Here is a 14,317-nt window from a genome sequence, read left to right on the forward strand (position 1 = left end):
AATTTCAGTCAACTGTGATTTAACAACATACTTGGCTTCAATTTGGCGAATAAATAAACCACATGCACTTGCAAAAATTGTTTTTAATACCCGACTGTGTTGATAAAATAAGAAATAGATTATTAACTGAAGGACTGTCTTCGAAAGCCTGATATTAGCTGTTAAACTTGAAAGTTTTGCCTCAAAATGTCTTAAACAAGTAAAATGACTGAAACAAACTTAATTCTACACAATAAACTGAATAATAGTTAGTATATATTTTGTCTATATCCTCCTTATAGTAGAAACCGCATTTCATGTGACTGTGCCATCTATAACATTGAATCCCAATGTTTTTTTCCACAAAGAATCTTACGCAAATGGGTTATACTGTCCATATAATTTCTATAATAGATATAATTCGTGAGAATTTCTTCGACTTGATTTCAAACGAGCTAAAAACATGATTTTATCACGAATTTCACGGGAATAATGTAAAAACTAGAAAAATTATTAATTTCGAATGGCCTCGCCTACATGTCCCAAAGCCCAAAATAGTCCAAAACCGATTCAATTTCACAATAATGTATCGGCCAGACAATTTATATTGTCTTAATATCCGAAAGCACTTTGTCACTCTCCAATTTTAATACTAATTCAAAAATTAGTCAAAACCGATACCATTTGGTTCGATTTCCATATTCATTCGACAACTTCAAACAGATAAAGCAAAAGCCCCTTTTCCGATTATTGTTTAAATAATGACTTCAGCTGATACCCGTTATGCAGATTAACAGTTTTTTGTTGACGACAAGTTTGACTGATGTCTGTTAGGCATAAATTCGGTTAGTTAATTATAATGTAATTTTTCATCTTGAAGGAGGGCCGTACAACAGTTTAAAAAGTCATTTATAAAATGGCATTAGCTCGATGCGTAACTTTCTTCGACTCGATTCCAGACTCTATCTATATTCGTTTAGTTTTGTACCCGAATGAATTATTAACGTTGAATGATGCCACTCGCATGCATGTCTTTGGTTGGTCATTTTTTCATTGAAAAATTGTCCAAGTAAAAGCGCAGTATTGACGGTAAAAATGACTCAAATTGTAACAAATCAGGTAAGTAACATTTGAGCTAAAATAAAATCTGTAAGCAAGTACTTAAGAACAGACAAACGAAATGCAGAAGCAAAGGTCAATGGAGATAAGACAAAACGTGAATTTCTAGAGCAGGTAGAAAAATTGTAGTAAAAGAATGGATTTTGAGCGGTCACTATCTTTGGCCGACGATATATTTTGTGTTATGGACCCAACACTTATGTATGCATATTTGGAAGCTACTTAGCTGGCAAATAATATATTGAGCCTAAAAAACACGAATGCAAAATTTTTGTTTTACCGGAAAATCTCATTATCGTCGATTGTTTTTGAAGATATTAAGTTTTCAAAATGTGTAAAATTTCACATAATTTTTACTTAAAGAACGCTAATAGTGTGACAAGCGCAATGAAAAAGACCTTAGACACATTCAATCCGAAATAATCGAAATTGCTTGACTATTTAAGTAGATTTTTGAGCGGTCACAATCTTTAATCGGTAATATTTTCCTTATTTTAAACCAAAAAACTTTATATTTGAATATTTGGAAAGTTCTTAGGTTGCAAATAAACAAACATGTTAATTTTTCATTTTGACAAAAATTTCACAAAGGTCAACTTTTTATATAAAAAAAATATAAAGTTTCTCAAAATGTCTAGTCTAAATATGATTTTTACTTAAAGGACACGAATAATGCAACAAATTAATTTAAAAACACGTTCGTAACATTAGATCCAAAATAATCGACATTTTTTTATTATTTTATTCGGGTTTTAAGTGCTCACAATCTTTAACCGGCGATATTTTCCTTATCATAAACCAAAATATTTTATATATGAATATTTGGAAAAGTTTTAAGTAGTAAACAATCTGTTGAGCGCAAAAAAATAAACATGAAAAATTTTAATTTTTTACCAAAAACTTCACAAGGGGTGAAGGTCGATTTTTTCAAAAGTATCAAGTTTCTCAAAACGTCTAGAGTTTCACATGATTTTTGCTTAAAGAACGCGAATAACGCAACAAATTAATTTAAAAACACGTTCGTAACATTAGATCCAAAATCAGCGACATTTTTTTATTATTTTATTCGGGTTTTAAGTGCTCACAATCTTTAACCAAATATATTTTCCTTATCATAAACCAAAATATTTTATATATGAATATTGGGAAAGGTTTTAAGTAGCAAACAATCTGTGGAGCCCAAAAAAATAAACATGCAAAATTTTTATTTTTTACCAAAAATTTCACAAGGGGTGAATGTCGATTTTTTCAAAAGTATCAAGTTTCTCAAAATATGTAGAGTTTCACTTCATTTTTACTTAAAGGACGCGAATGATGCAACTAATTAATTGAAAAATACGTTCGTAGCATTAAATCCAAAAAATCGACATTTTTTGACTATTTTATTCGGTTTTTAAGTCTCACAATCTTCAAGCGGCGATATATTACTTATCATAAACCAAAATATTTTAAATATGAATATTGGGAAAGTTCTTAAGTAGCAAACAATCTGTTGAGCGCAAAAAACAAACATGTTAAATTTTCATTTTTTACCAAAAATTTTACAAGGGGTGAATGTCGATTTTTTCATAAATTATAACGTTTCTTAAAATGTCTAGATTTYCACTTGATTTTTACTTAAATSACGTGAATAATGCARCAAATTAATTGAAAAACACGATTGAAGCATTAGATCCAAAATAATCGACATTTTTTTGTTATTTTATTCGGTTTTAAGTGATTCAGATCTGAAAAAATCRAAACTTTTTGTCCATTTTAAGCGGTCACGATTTTTAACCGATTATATTCTTCTTCTTCTTTTAAACTAAAATTATCTATAAATGCATTTAGGGGAGCTTCTTAAAGGCAAAACGAAACATTGAGCTCAAAAAACATATCTGTAAAATGCGAATGTTGGGCCGAAAAAGTCGCAAGGTGAGAAAAGAATTTAAATCGCTGTAAAGTGTCGAAATAACGGCTTTTCTGGCCTTTTACGGCTGTCAGAAAAGCGAGGAAACCAACAAACCCATAAAATAATTTAATTATTAAGATAATATTAAAATTGCTACTCATTTACATTGAAGCTTCTTATTCAATCTTTTGATTGGATACTTTTAACAAACAGAAAAAAAAAGTACTTCAATCATATTTTACCTTAAATTGAGATCTAGTTTAAAACTGCTGGAATATTCGTGAACCTATAAATGAAAAATCATCAACTTAATTGATCCATAAATATGAGTAATTTTTCATTAAGTGGCAGTCGCTGTTAAAAAAAAGCACTGAAGAAATCAACAAATTTACAAATTACATTTGTACCGAAATAACTAAGCGGTTTTTTTAAGTTTTCAAAATTCCCATGAGTCAAAACATCAATGCAAATTTGCAAGAAATCATAAATATTAATTGATGCAAATGGAAATGTGTCGCTTGTTCAACAGCCAGTTGAAGTTCAAGCTTAAAACAAAATCACCTTCATTGTTGTAATGATAAAACACTAAGTGCCCCAATCAATTGACAAACTGAACTAATTCAATTCGTGCCATCACAGAAAAAATGTACAGCATAATTGAGCAAACCCAAACCGAAATTTCACGCTCGACGCCCATCGCAACCACAAACCACGAAAAAACCTTTAATCCACATCTAAATCATGATCATCATCATCGTCGTCATAAACCCATAGAACACACGCTCACCCAAAATGAAAAAAATGTGTCTTACTAAACAAACCCCGCTTATTCCGTGTCAATTCTTCAGAGCGATCTTCAAATCCAATATAACATCTTCTCCGTCTACCGACTAGTCATCTTTTTCTTGATCTGGGTGTCTTCCCTCCTTGTCTTCACCGGAAGATTTGCTGGCAGTCTTCTTTTTCTTCAGAAATATGTCAGTTATGTACCCCACTACAGCTCAGTATTGTTAACCCGAGTCTATGTCTGGCCGTACCATGGTTATTCAGTGTATAAAAGACTCTCTTGAGAATTGGTCGGTTAGTTGCCGGTCTGGTTCAACGATTGTCGCTTCAGGCGAGTAAAAAACGCGTTTTCAACTAGATGAACTCTTCGTATTGACGCTTAGTATGATTTGAATGTTGTTCGTGTAGTTGCTGGGTGAAACATGACGTCGTACGTGAATTTCGGCAGTGAAAAAATGGACAAATTCCCCGATGTTACGTGGGAACGGGACTTTAGGCAGAAAATTCCTGCGTACAAGAACCTGTGCTTGATCAGTGCTATTTTCGCGTTCAGTGTTGGCCTCACAATAGGAATCCTCATCCCGCTGATGTACTTTAATAACTATTACAGTGCGAAAAATTCCTCAACGACCAGCCAGGAGGACGAAGCCATCAATTCTTCCGCGATAATACGGACTATATTCCTGAATAACAGTTATGGTTATGTGAACTCCTCTAAGCCTTTGAATGTCTATCCTACAGTGTCTTTTGTGGAATCGCCGCGCTCCAATGCATTATTAAGCGATAATGGCTACATAGATGACGGCATCTACTGGAGCCAGAAAGTGGAAAGAGCTCTGCCAGAAGGTTATCGTGGTCAGAAGCACACGATCTGGAGCGATTATCTGGACAAAGCGGTAGCTATTCGTCTAGAAAACGGCTGCGGTCGCATGCAGAACCGTTTGGTCACCTTCCAAGATGGCCTGAAGGGCTGTGTTCGATACAGGCAAAACACTGATCAGATCCAAGGTGAACTGTTTAGCTTCTACTTGGCGCAGATCCTCAAGCTGCCCAATTTGGCACCAAGTGCAGTCAGCATTGTGGATTTAAGCGCTCCCCTTTGGTCCAATCTGCACAACGAAATCGCTTCAGCCCAATGGAGCTCCAATAGACCCATCGTGCTCACTCAGTTCATTTCCAACTTGAACTCGGCCAACATTCCGCCAGTCTTCAAACCTCTGGAACGCCACCTGAATAAGTTTGACGTGATGAATATGACCAAGAACCCGCTGGTGGATCAGAACGACCTGCTGAAGAACCTGGTAGAGCTGGCTCAGTGGTCCGATTTGATCATTTTCGACTATCTGACGGCAAATTTGGATCGGATCGTTAACAACCTGTACAACTACCAGTGGAATGTTAACATCATGGATGCGCCAGCCCACAATCTGGCCAGGAAGAGCGACAGTGAACTGTTGGTGTTTTTGGATAACGAATCCGGACTGTTGCACGGTTACAGGCTGCTGAAGAAGTACGAAATCTACCATTCCATATTGTTGGATAACTTGTGCGTGTTTCGTCGGCAAACTGCCGATATCATCAAAAAACTCAAAACCGAACTCAACATCGGGACTTTATTGCGCGATATGTTCGAGAAACAGAACAGTGCATCTGTTAAGGACATTTTGCCCACATTGCCAGACAAAAGTGTGAAAATCCTGAACGAGAGGATCGATCGGGTGTACGGGCAAGTAATCAAATGTGAATCGATATTTTCGGATACATAGCGGCGCCAGTGCCTTTAGGAATATTCAAATTTTCAAATAATGCCATAACGAGAGTTTTGAGGAAGAGGTCCGAACCGCATTAGCATTTTTTCGACATTAATAAAAGACATTTTTATTTAAATTGCATGTCGAGAATCCTGTGGTTTGTGGTTGTCGATCTGACAGTGCGAGTTTGTTTGTTAGGTAATTTATTTATTTATTTTTAATAAGTCCAAACGATGAATCTCTCCTTGATGCAATATAGAAGTTACGAATGTTTCGGTATGCTAACCTCTATAAATCATTCAGTTAGAGCTCGGGAATTTTGTCTTCTTGCCTGAAACAAGTTTCGACCGGTACAGACCTTTATTGGAAGAACATTCGTCACGTCAATCACCCTTAAGGTAATTCAGAGCCTCAACATTAATTTTTATCAATGAAAACTTGTAGACGTTGGCAATACTTTAATGTTAACCTGAAGTGAGATAGGATATAGGTGTTATATCATGGGCGCACATATGGAAATATGGACGCGCATGATGATTTTCGTATTGTAAATACGCTTTATTGGTCTTTTGAAATGTGATATTTAGTGATCCTCATTGCGATCCGAATTCAAGTATACTATGTACATTTTGTGATTTTTGTTTTAAATTATTATTATTATTATTTTAGACCAAATATTGAATGATGTAAATGTCCTTGTAAATACTTGTACATTTGAGCGATGTATAATTATGTAAATAATAATTAATATACAAAATGAATTTCTAAATAAAAAACTGACGATTTTAAACCAGCTGCGTTTCCTTTCAATCGGCGTTTATCCAAACAAGTGATGCTTTTTCATGAAATGTGACAAGGAAAAATTAGCCAACAAGGATTTATAAATTATGCGATCTCCGGACCCAAGCAAATTATTCAAATGAATATTATTGTTCAGGTTCAGAACTTCATAAGCAGGCTATAAAAAATGGCCAACAAGATAACATAATTTGGAAACATAAAAATGCAATTAACTTTGATCGGCGGTATTAATTTATTGGTCTGACATAGACTTTTATATCAACATTTGAATTTCAAGTATTTTGGAGAGCGCTTCTCTTACTGATTTAAATGCACGGTTCCTGGAAGGATGATAACTGAAGAAGAGGTCGCGCTTGTAATTCTCAGTTAATTTAATGGGTGTCTTATCAGTTATTGAACATGCTTGTGGGCAACAGTTGCTCAAACACGTTGCGAATCATTATATACCTATTGTTCAACTTTCAACTGTTAACTTTTCTTCGGAATCAACCAAGCCTTTTCGAATTGATAAAGAATGGCCATTCATTTTTTTCTACCTTTCAGTGTCTGGTTAATCATCTGCGATTTTCAAACATTTTACTTTCACAGGCTGATTATCAACTTCACACCATAAGAGAATCATTTGAAAATCATTGAATGTGTGTAGTGTTTGTTTCAAAATAAAGGCGTTTTTTCGATTTCGGCTATAGGCATTTTCCTTCACTTCTGTTTAATACAAAATTTAATTTACCGTACAGACTACAAAAAAGGCGCTTTTTGACATGTATTTTTGGAAAATGCGTGTAGGTTTTCAGTTAGTTTTATTATCAATCATCATCGGCTCTCTCTGGTAAATGCGCCACTTAGAAACTAAAGTTTCTTCGTTATCACTATCAAAACTGTGTAGTTATTCGAATACGGAACTGGCAATACGTTCACTCAACCTATTTCTTAGATATTCATCAAGTTATTCTCTATGCAATATGTAATGCTCGATTTAATATGTCAGATCGGTCAAAGCCATTATTTCGTTGCTCGGCCATTGAAGTTTTATTCATGCGGTTTTAGCATTTTAATAAATTAACTGCGGCATATGCAGGGCAAAAGTATGACAATTCGCAACATTTCTGATCTTCTTGTAAATTTTTATTGTTTTTTACTTTTCAATCAGGGTTTGCATCTCAAATCGATTAAAAATCTTAATACTTCGCGTTCGCATTTAGCAATTTTATTTGCATTGTCTCGCACTTTCCGAACATTAAGAAAACTGTTAAATTTTAAAACATATTCAGCTGTTAATATCAATGGTTTGAGGCAAGAATTCCTTACAATACCTTTCCTGGATTAACATTAACAGGAATATTTATATGATTTTGCAGCAAGCAAGTTTTTAAGATAAAACAACAGAATATAATCGAATAAATGGTAAATATTTCCTTATCCATAAGAAAGTCAAATTCATATAAAACAATGTAATTTATATTTATAGAACTGATTAGTTGAACGAGAAATTTGTGAGTTTTAATGCCGATTTTGGAAATTATTAAATCCGCCCGGCGTTTGAAATTGAGTTGTTTTATCGACAGTTTTGAGGGTTATAAACGGCGGTACCTTTTTTTATTGCTTAACCAATTTTAAGACTTCAATCAATTTTTTAAATTGTTGCTTAATCCCCGTCGTTTTTATGCAAATACGTTTACCTTCTAATTTCCGTTACAAGCAGTAATTTTCTCGATATTTGCCTTTGAGTGTTTAATGCTTGCAAATATGTGGTATGGAAATCAGGTTTTTCGACGGTATTTTTTTCAGTTTTTATATACCCAGGTGTACCAAAAGTACTAAGCATAATCGTCAGATAGGAAATGAGTCATTCGAGTATACTTTTCCAGTGAAGCATTGCGACGAGCCAATTTTCAAGTCAAATTTCTTCGGATCGGACAGAACTCATTCTTTGTTTAGAGCCACGAATATTAAGTTTGGAAATAAAACTTTTTGAAACCAGCAAAAATCAAATTTACAGACGCTTTTAAAATTTAAAATGAACCATCCCAAATTCGGGTTGATTTAAAATTTTAAAAGCGTCTGTAAGTTTGCTTTTCGCTGGTTTCCAAAAATTTTAATTTTCAAACTTAATACTCGTGGCTCTAAACAAATAATTAGTTTTGTCCGATCCGAAGAAATTTGACTTGAAAATTGGCTCGTCGCAATGCTTTTCTATACACTCAACCTAAAATAATGTGAGCAATAAAAATGGCAAAATATAGACGGTCCGACGGTTTAAAAACTTGAAACAAGCAGTGTATGTTTTGCTGCTGCACTGATGACGATTTTCAACTTGTAAAAATGTTCAAGATGACAACAATTATTCTGTAGTGAAATGTTTGCATATCTGAACCACTCTGAAGGGTATTTATTTATGCAGAACCGTAAATGAACAACTCCGCGCATAATTTACTGCTAAAAATGTTGACTTTTGCAATCTTTAGATGTTAATGACTTAAACGTTGATTTGTTCTCATGCCATATTCTGGCCAAGTAGGGGCGACGAAGAAAAATATTTTCTAGCCGTTCCTCCTCAAGCTCCAAGTTCATATACTTCATATCATTCACATTTTAATGTCGTTTCAACTAATTTCTAAGCTATAAAGTCATCAACGACAATTAAGTGATGTTACAGAGCCATAAATTACCGATAAGTAAAAAATGCCTTTGAAACCGGCCTACGTTCGAGGAACATGGAAAAATCAGAAAACGAATGGCCTATTAATTCTGACAAAATATATCTGAACCGGTGATGAATAGATCTGAATGAAGATTCGTTTTCTGTTTTACATAATTTGAATATTTCTTAGGTCGACGACTAGGGAAGCCTGAATTAAACAACTTAAGCCTGTCCAAACTGTTTTTGTCTTCAGAGTGTGTTGCAACTGAGAGGTGGACGACCTTTTATGGAGTATTTATTCGAAATTGAAATCAACTTCTTGAAAAGTATTCGAAGGTTTCAAGTTAAACTGTATTAAAAAAACATGGTTTCTTCTGAACACAATTGCAAATAAATAAACTGAGCTCAACTCCCAAAGGAAAGGATTTGGAAGGAAAATGCCGAATGTTATTTGATAATAACTGATTTAAGATGGTTATGATGATGATCTGAATGAGCATACAAATTCCGGCCAGCATATCAAACGCACAATTCAAATGGCTTATTTGAACCCGTGATTATCCTATAAATTTTGCCATTCACAGGAGAAAGCTCGTTTTTATGACAACAGTTGTTGTGAAGTTGCTCTCAACATGGTGATTCGGATTCATTTGGTGCTGTTTTATCGTCCTGTAGTTTTCACGGACGTTAATATTCTATTTTCCTCCTTAAGTAACAATTACATCAGATAATACTTAGAAGGTCAGCAAAGTACTGGCAAAAAAGCGAAGCACAGTTAGATTTTTATTGTTATTATCTCTGCATGTAGTTCTTCGAAATTGGTAATAGCTCTGCTGCACTATATGATACCGAATTCCTTGGCTCTTCGAGCTTATGGCGAATAAAGTGAAAAACTACTATTACCGTTTGATGGCTTCAGTTGCCATTTTGTTATGGGCTCTATGTATCTTAGCTTCTAACATTTATGGCACAAGTTTCCCACATTGCCTTTCCTCCATTTGGAGTTTAAGAAGTAGAGGAAGGAACTGCACTCAAATTATGCAAAACACATTAAAAATAAAGCTTTTCTTTGCATTTTGATTGGGAGTAAATATACAGATACGTATTTGATGTTTAGCCAGTGGCATGAGTTTGAAACTTTACTCTAAAGGAAACAAATTTCCAAAGGTACAAAAGAGTGAAATAGTCGCAGATGAAAGAGCTTTCAACTAAAGAATGTTTGATCGTTACTCACCCTTTAATGATTTCGCCGTTTTGAGCTTGAAGTYGGAATCAAATGTTTACTGAAATAACAGAAAAACCAAAATTAGTTACAGTTTCTCCTTTTAATGGTACGTTCTACTGTGGAAAGTAACCAAGTTCCTGAAAGCAAATCGTAATCAGTCTGCAGAAATTTAAATTTTAGTCCTGAAAAGTTTTAAAAGGTCCTGAAAAACCCTCGTTGAGTCCCAGTCTGCTGGCAGAGAATCTCCGACAAAATGTGGACAATCCGAAGTAAAAAATCCTTATTTAAATAAACTGAACTGTTTCCGGTATCGAAGACGTTCGAGATTAGCCATCAGGCCGGTGTATCTGTTATTTAGGTCCATAAGCTTGAAACGGAGTCGATAAATTATAGGCGTAGGCTTGGTAGAGTGTTAATTTATTTGATAGTAAAAATCAGTTTATGTGAAGAGCTCAGGAAACTACTGTACGCCTGATTTGAATAAATGTGCCTTTTGGATTTTCAGGTTGACTTGGTTACAGTTATCATTTGCAGATCAACGCTCTTGTATTTCCACATCAACAAACCGTTTTACTTGCCTGTTTTGCCAGTCGCAAACGATTCCTTTCAAAGGAAAATGTACATATTTTTTGCCAAAGTATACAATAACTTCTTATTATCAATGCCAATTTTCTTAGCCAATGTTGTAACCAGTAATCAAAATATTAAGGAAAGTACTTCATACAGAGGCACAAATAATTCAGCTACCATTTGTAACAAACAACGTCCAAACYTTTGAGTAATAATATGTTTCAAGAACTAATCTACTCTATTTTGCTCAAATATTTTGCATACTTTTTAACAGCTTCTCAGGCAAGAACATGTAAAATAAACGATTTTTTTCAGTCATTCACAAAAAAACCATCATTAACATTTAATTTTTATTCATTTTCCTGACTGCGTGTAATTGTTATTATATTCTTTAATTTTCAAGTCCATACTTGTCTAACACCATGTATTTAGCAAAGAACTACACTTTTACTAAAATTGAGTTATTTGCCTTCCTCTAAAAATCAAACGATCTCACGCCCACTAAACTCCCAATGATTGGAGTTGTTCATTGAAATTTTCGAGAAACTTTGACGAGAAGAATGTAAATTTTGAAGTTTCACCCCATTTCCCATTAATCATCATACGAAATCCCCTGAATGATATAAATCAATTAGCAAACCGAACTAATGACATGGAATTCGTTATCAAATGATCGTTCTGCAGGCGATTTTATTCTCTTTTCTACAAAGCAGCTATTTGTAAGTATGTTTTTTCACATGACCTGCCTCAAGATGTCGATACTGTTATTTTACGAAAAGAAAATAGTAAAAGGTTTGTAGCCAAAGGGTTTGGCGATGCACGATGAAATATTGGCCAATCTGGAAGTAATAGATAGAAGAAAGCATTAACGGCTAATTATACGTAAGTAACTAAGTTTGCGTTATAAACGGCGAGTAATTCGTCAGTGCCACTATTGGAATATTTTAGTGAAATAGGAAACTTTCCAGCATTCAAAACGAGCGAATTCACCCGATATGTTCAGTAATAAAATAAAAATTTCCACTATCAAGAACGTTCCAACGAAACGAACCTGGTTCTCGTTGTTGTTTCACTGGCGAATTTATCGCTGTCTAATTTTTAGTTCGCATAACAACATTAACATTTATCAACGGCCCAGAAAGGCATATCTAGATACAGATCGCATAATTCCGATGGAGAAAAGTGTCAAAAAAGTCTATCTAACAACTACATTTTGGCTGCGCCCCGCCAGGCTGGTCAATTAAGGAAAAAAAGAAAGAGCTGCGCTATGCAGCGGGACATTCAAACGATACGACTCATATTTTACGATATATGAGCATAACAGCAGAACCGAAAATAAAACAGGCTTGTCTTCCCATGAGTTCTGTCAGAGGCGCCGAAATCTGATTCCAAGTCCATTAATGGTAAAATCGAAGAAGTTGCCCATGTTTTCACTACATCGAGTTAGCCTTAWTAGCTTGGCTAGAARCCACTTATTTTCGATTATTGCTAAATCGCACTCTTCAGTACCAATCAAACCCAAAGGTCTTTMAGCGAAAGCRACTTTTTGTTTTTGATTTTGAAATTTTAATTATAAATAACGCCGATCGAAAGCGAACGCGCACCTAAAATTCCCACGATTTACTACAGCCGGATGTTGTGAAAACTATTACGAACTTAATTGGTTAATTAATTAAAAACATTGARGATATTGACTAAGTATATATTAGGGACTTAGTATCGGGGCGGAGCAATAAAAGTGTCTAGGATAAGACAGACTAGGGATATCAGAAATATGAATTAATATGAAACAAAAAATGAGCAAGAATTTTAAATTTCTCAAAAAATTATAGAATATAAATTTTCTTSTAATCATCGGCTATTCTGATCCAGAAAATAATCTAAATGGGCCTTTGAAAGATTTAATGAGCTGATGAACTTAAATATGTTTAATAACCCCSTAAGTCCCCTCCCAATTTTCGCAAAAATCTAAAATTCCTGGGAATAATAAGCATGTGTTAAACTAAAAATTGTCTGTAGTGTTTTTAATTTGCATTCAAAAAAATTAACTTTGGACTATTAACAACTGAAACCTTTTTGTATAGTTCACTAGCAAATGCGTTTTTTCCATTTAAAAAAAGATGTTCAAATTGCAAATTCAATCTTTTAATGGACATTTCTCACCCCACATTTCCGTAAAAAAAAGTTCACATTCCATTGGAAACTGAAATTGGGTGATTCTTTCAGTTAAATTGCTCTAACCTTCACCTAATGCGCCTCATGATCACTTGCACCATTTTCCTAAAGACATTATTTATGCCCAAGTCAGGTTCGACCAGCTTACTTAAGCGGGTTAATCCTAGATTAACATAAATCCCGCATTTAGCAAACCGGTGCATGGAACCATTAATGCCGAACCCCAAACATTTTCAGCTTTTAAAAGGGCTCGTAATCTGCGTTGGAAAAATGGCAAAACCGACTTTACAACATACATGTTATAACTAGTATATAAAGGGTGATTTACATGTATTATTTCTCTTTTCAGGCGTTTATGATAAAGAACATTTTGCTGAAATTTTCACTCATTGTAATGATTATATCAACATCCTTACAAGAAGTATAGAGAATAGAGTTTTGAAGCTTTTTTTCGAATGCAAAGCCAGAGACGAAAGTACTGAAACATCCAAAATTTGGGATCTTCAATTGCACCAATGGAGTTATTCTTCATTAATTGAATACAAAAACAAATTTCAAAAAAAAAGTTCTGTTAGACAGTAAAAATTGCGAAAAGTTGCAAGAGTGCGTTGTTAGCTTGTGAATCTACCAAAACGCCTTCTAAATCGGTTTTCCTCAGTGTTTGTAAATATATGAGCAAAATTACCACACTTTGCCAATACAACCGAAAAAATCAGTTTCAACTGAACACTTTCCGTCTAATACCAAAATACTCACCGAAACATGCAGCTGTTGCTGGCTAATTTTTGGAGAAAACACAAACGACTATGAATTCCCCATGGTATCCGCAATAATCCACCAGCACTACTATTTCAACATCAAATTATAACTATTTTCCGATATAAACCAGCATGACTGGAAATATTCAGGATCGATTTCTAGACGAACTATTGGGGGTTTAACGTCCTGTATTGTTCCAACAAAATAAAATAAAACGCACTACGAACAAACAATACGCATGGTCAATATTAAGCCTAGAACGAGCAGTTTGATCGAATATTGTGTAAACAAACACAAAGATTTTTACTAGGGAAAACCGGTTAGTCTAGTTTTCGCCCCCAAGTCTCGAAAACTTTGCATGCATGTGAATGCTAAAACGATTCGATTAGAGAGAAAAATCTGGAAGCCCTTTACCGTCATTGAGTGATATTTTTCTTCTAGATTTAGCTCGCGTTCAAAGCTAGTTTTTTTTTACAAACTTCTTTAAAAAAGACAGAATTTACAGTCATGGCGAACAAAAACTTGTTGAATTTTTATCTTATCTGAATAATAAAGAACCAACAATTAAATTCACTATTGAAAAAGAACAAAATCACCAAATTCCTTTTCTCGATATACTA

At 34.3% G+C, this 14,317-nt stretch overlaps 1 protein-coding gene across 1 annotated transcript; it reads left to right on the forward strand.

The window, feature by feature from the left end:
* Nucleotides 1-4,017: 4,017 nt before the first annotated feature.
* On the forward strand, nt 4,018-6,302 carry LOC109546856 (extracellular serine/threonine protein kinase four-jointed). The gene has a single exon (XM_019918000.2). It carries the CDS (start codon nt 4,198-4,200, stop codon nt 5,539-5,541), a length of 1,344 nt encoding a protein of 447 aa, XP_019773559.2. The 5' UTR covers nt 4,018-4,197; the 3' UTR covers nt 5,542-6,302.
* The last annotated feature ends 8,015 nt before the right edge of the window (nt 6,303-14,317 follow it).

This window comes from Dendroctonus ponderosae, unplaced genomic scaffold (genome assembly GCF_020466585.1).
Source record: "Dendroctonus ponderosae isolate FM_Combo_2020 unplaced genomic scaffold, Dpon_F_20191213v2 Dpon_F_20191213_4, whole genome shotgun sequence".
NCBI classification, from domain to species: Eukaryota; Metazoa; Arthropoda; class Insecta; order Coleoptera; family Curculionidae; genus Dendroctonus; species Dendroctonus ponderosae.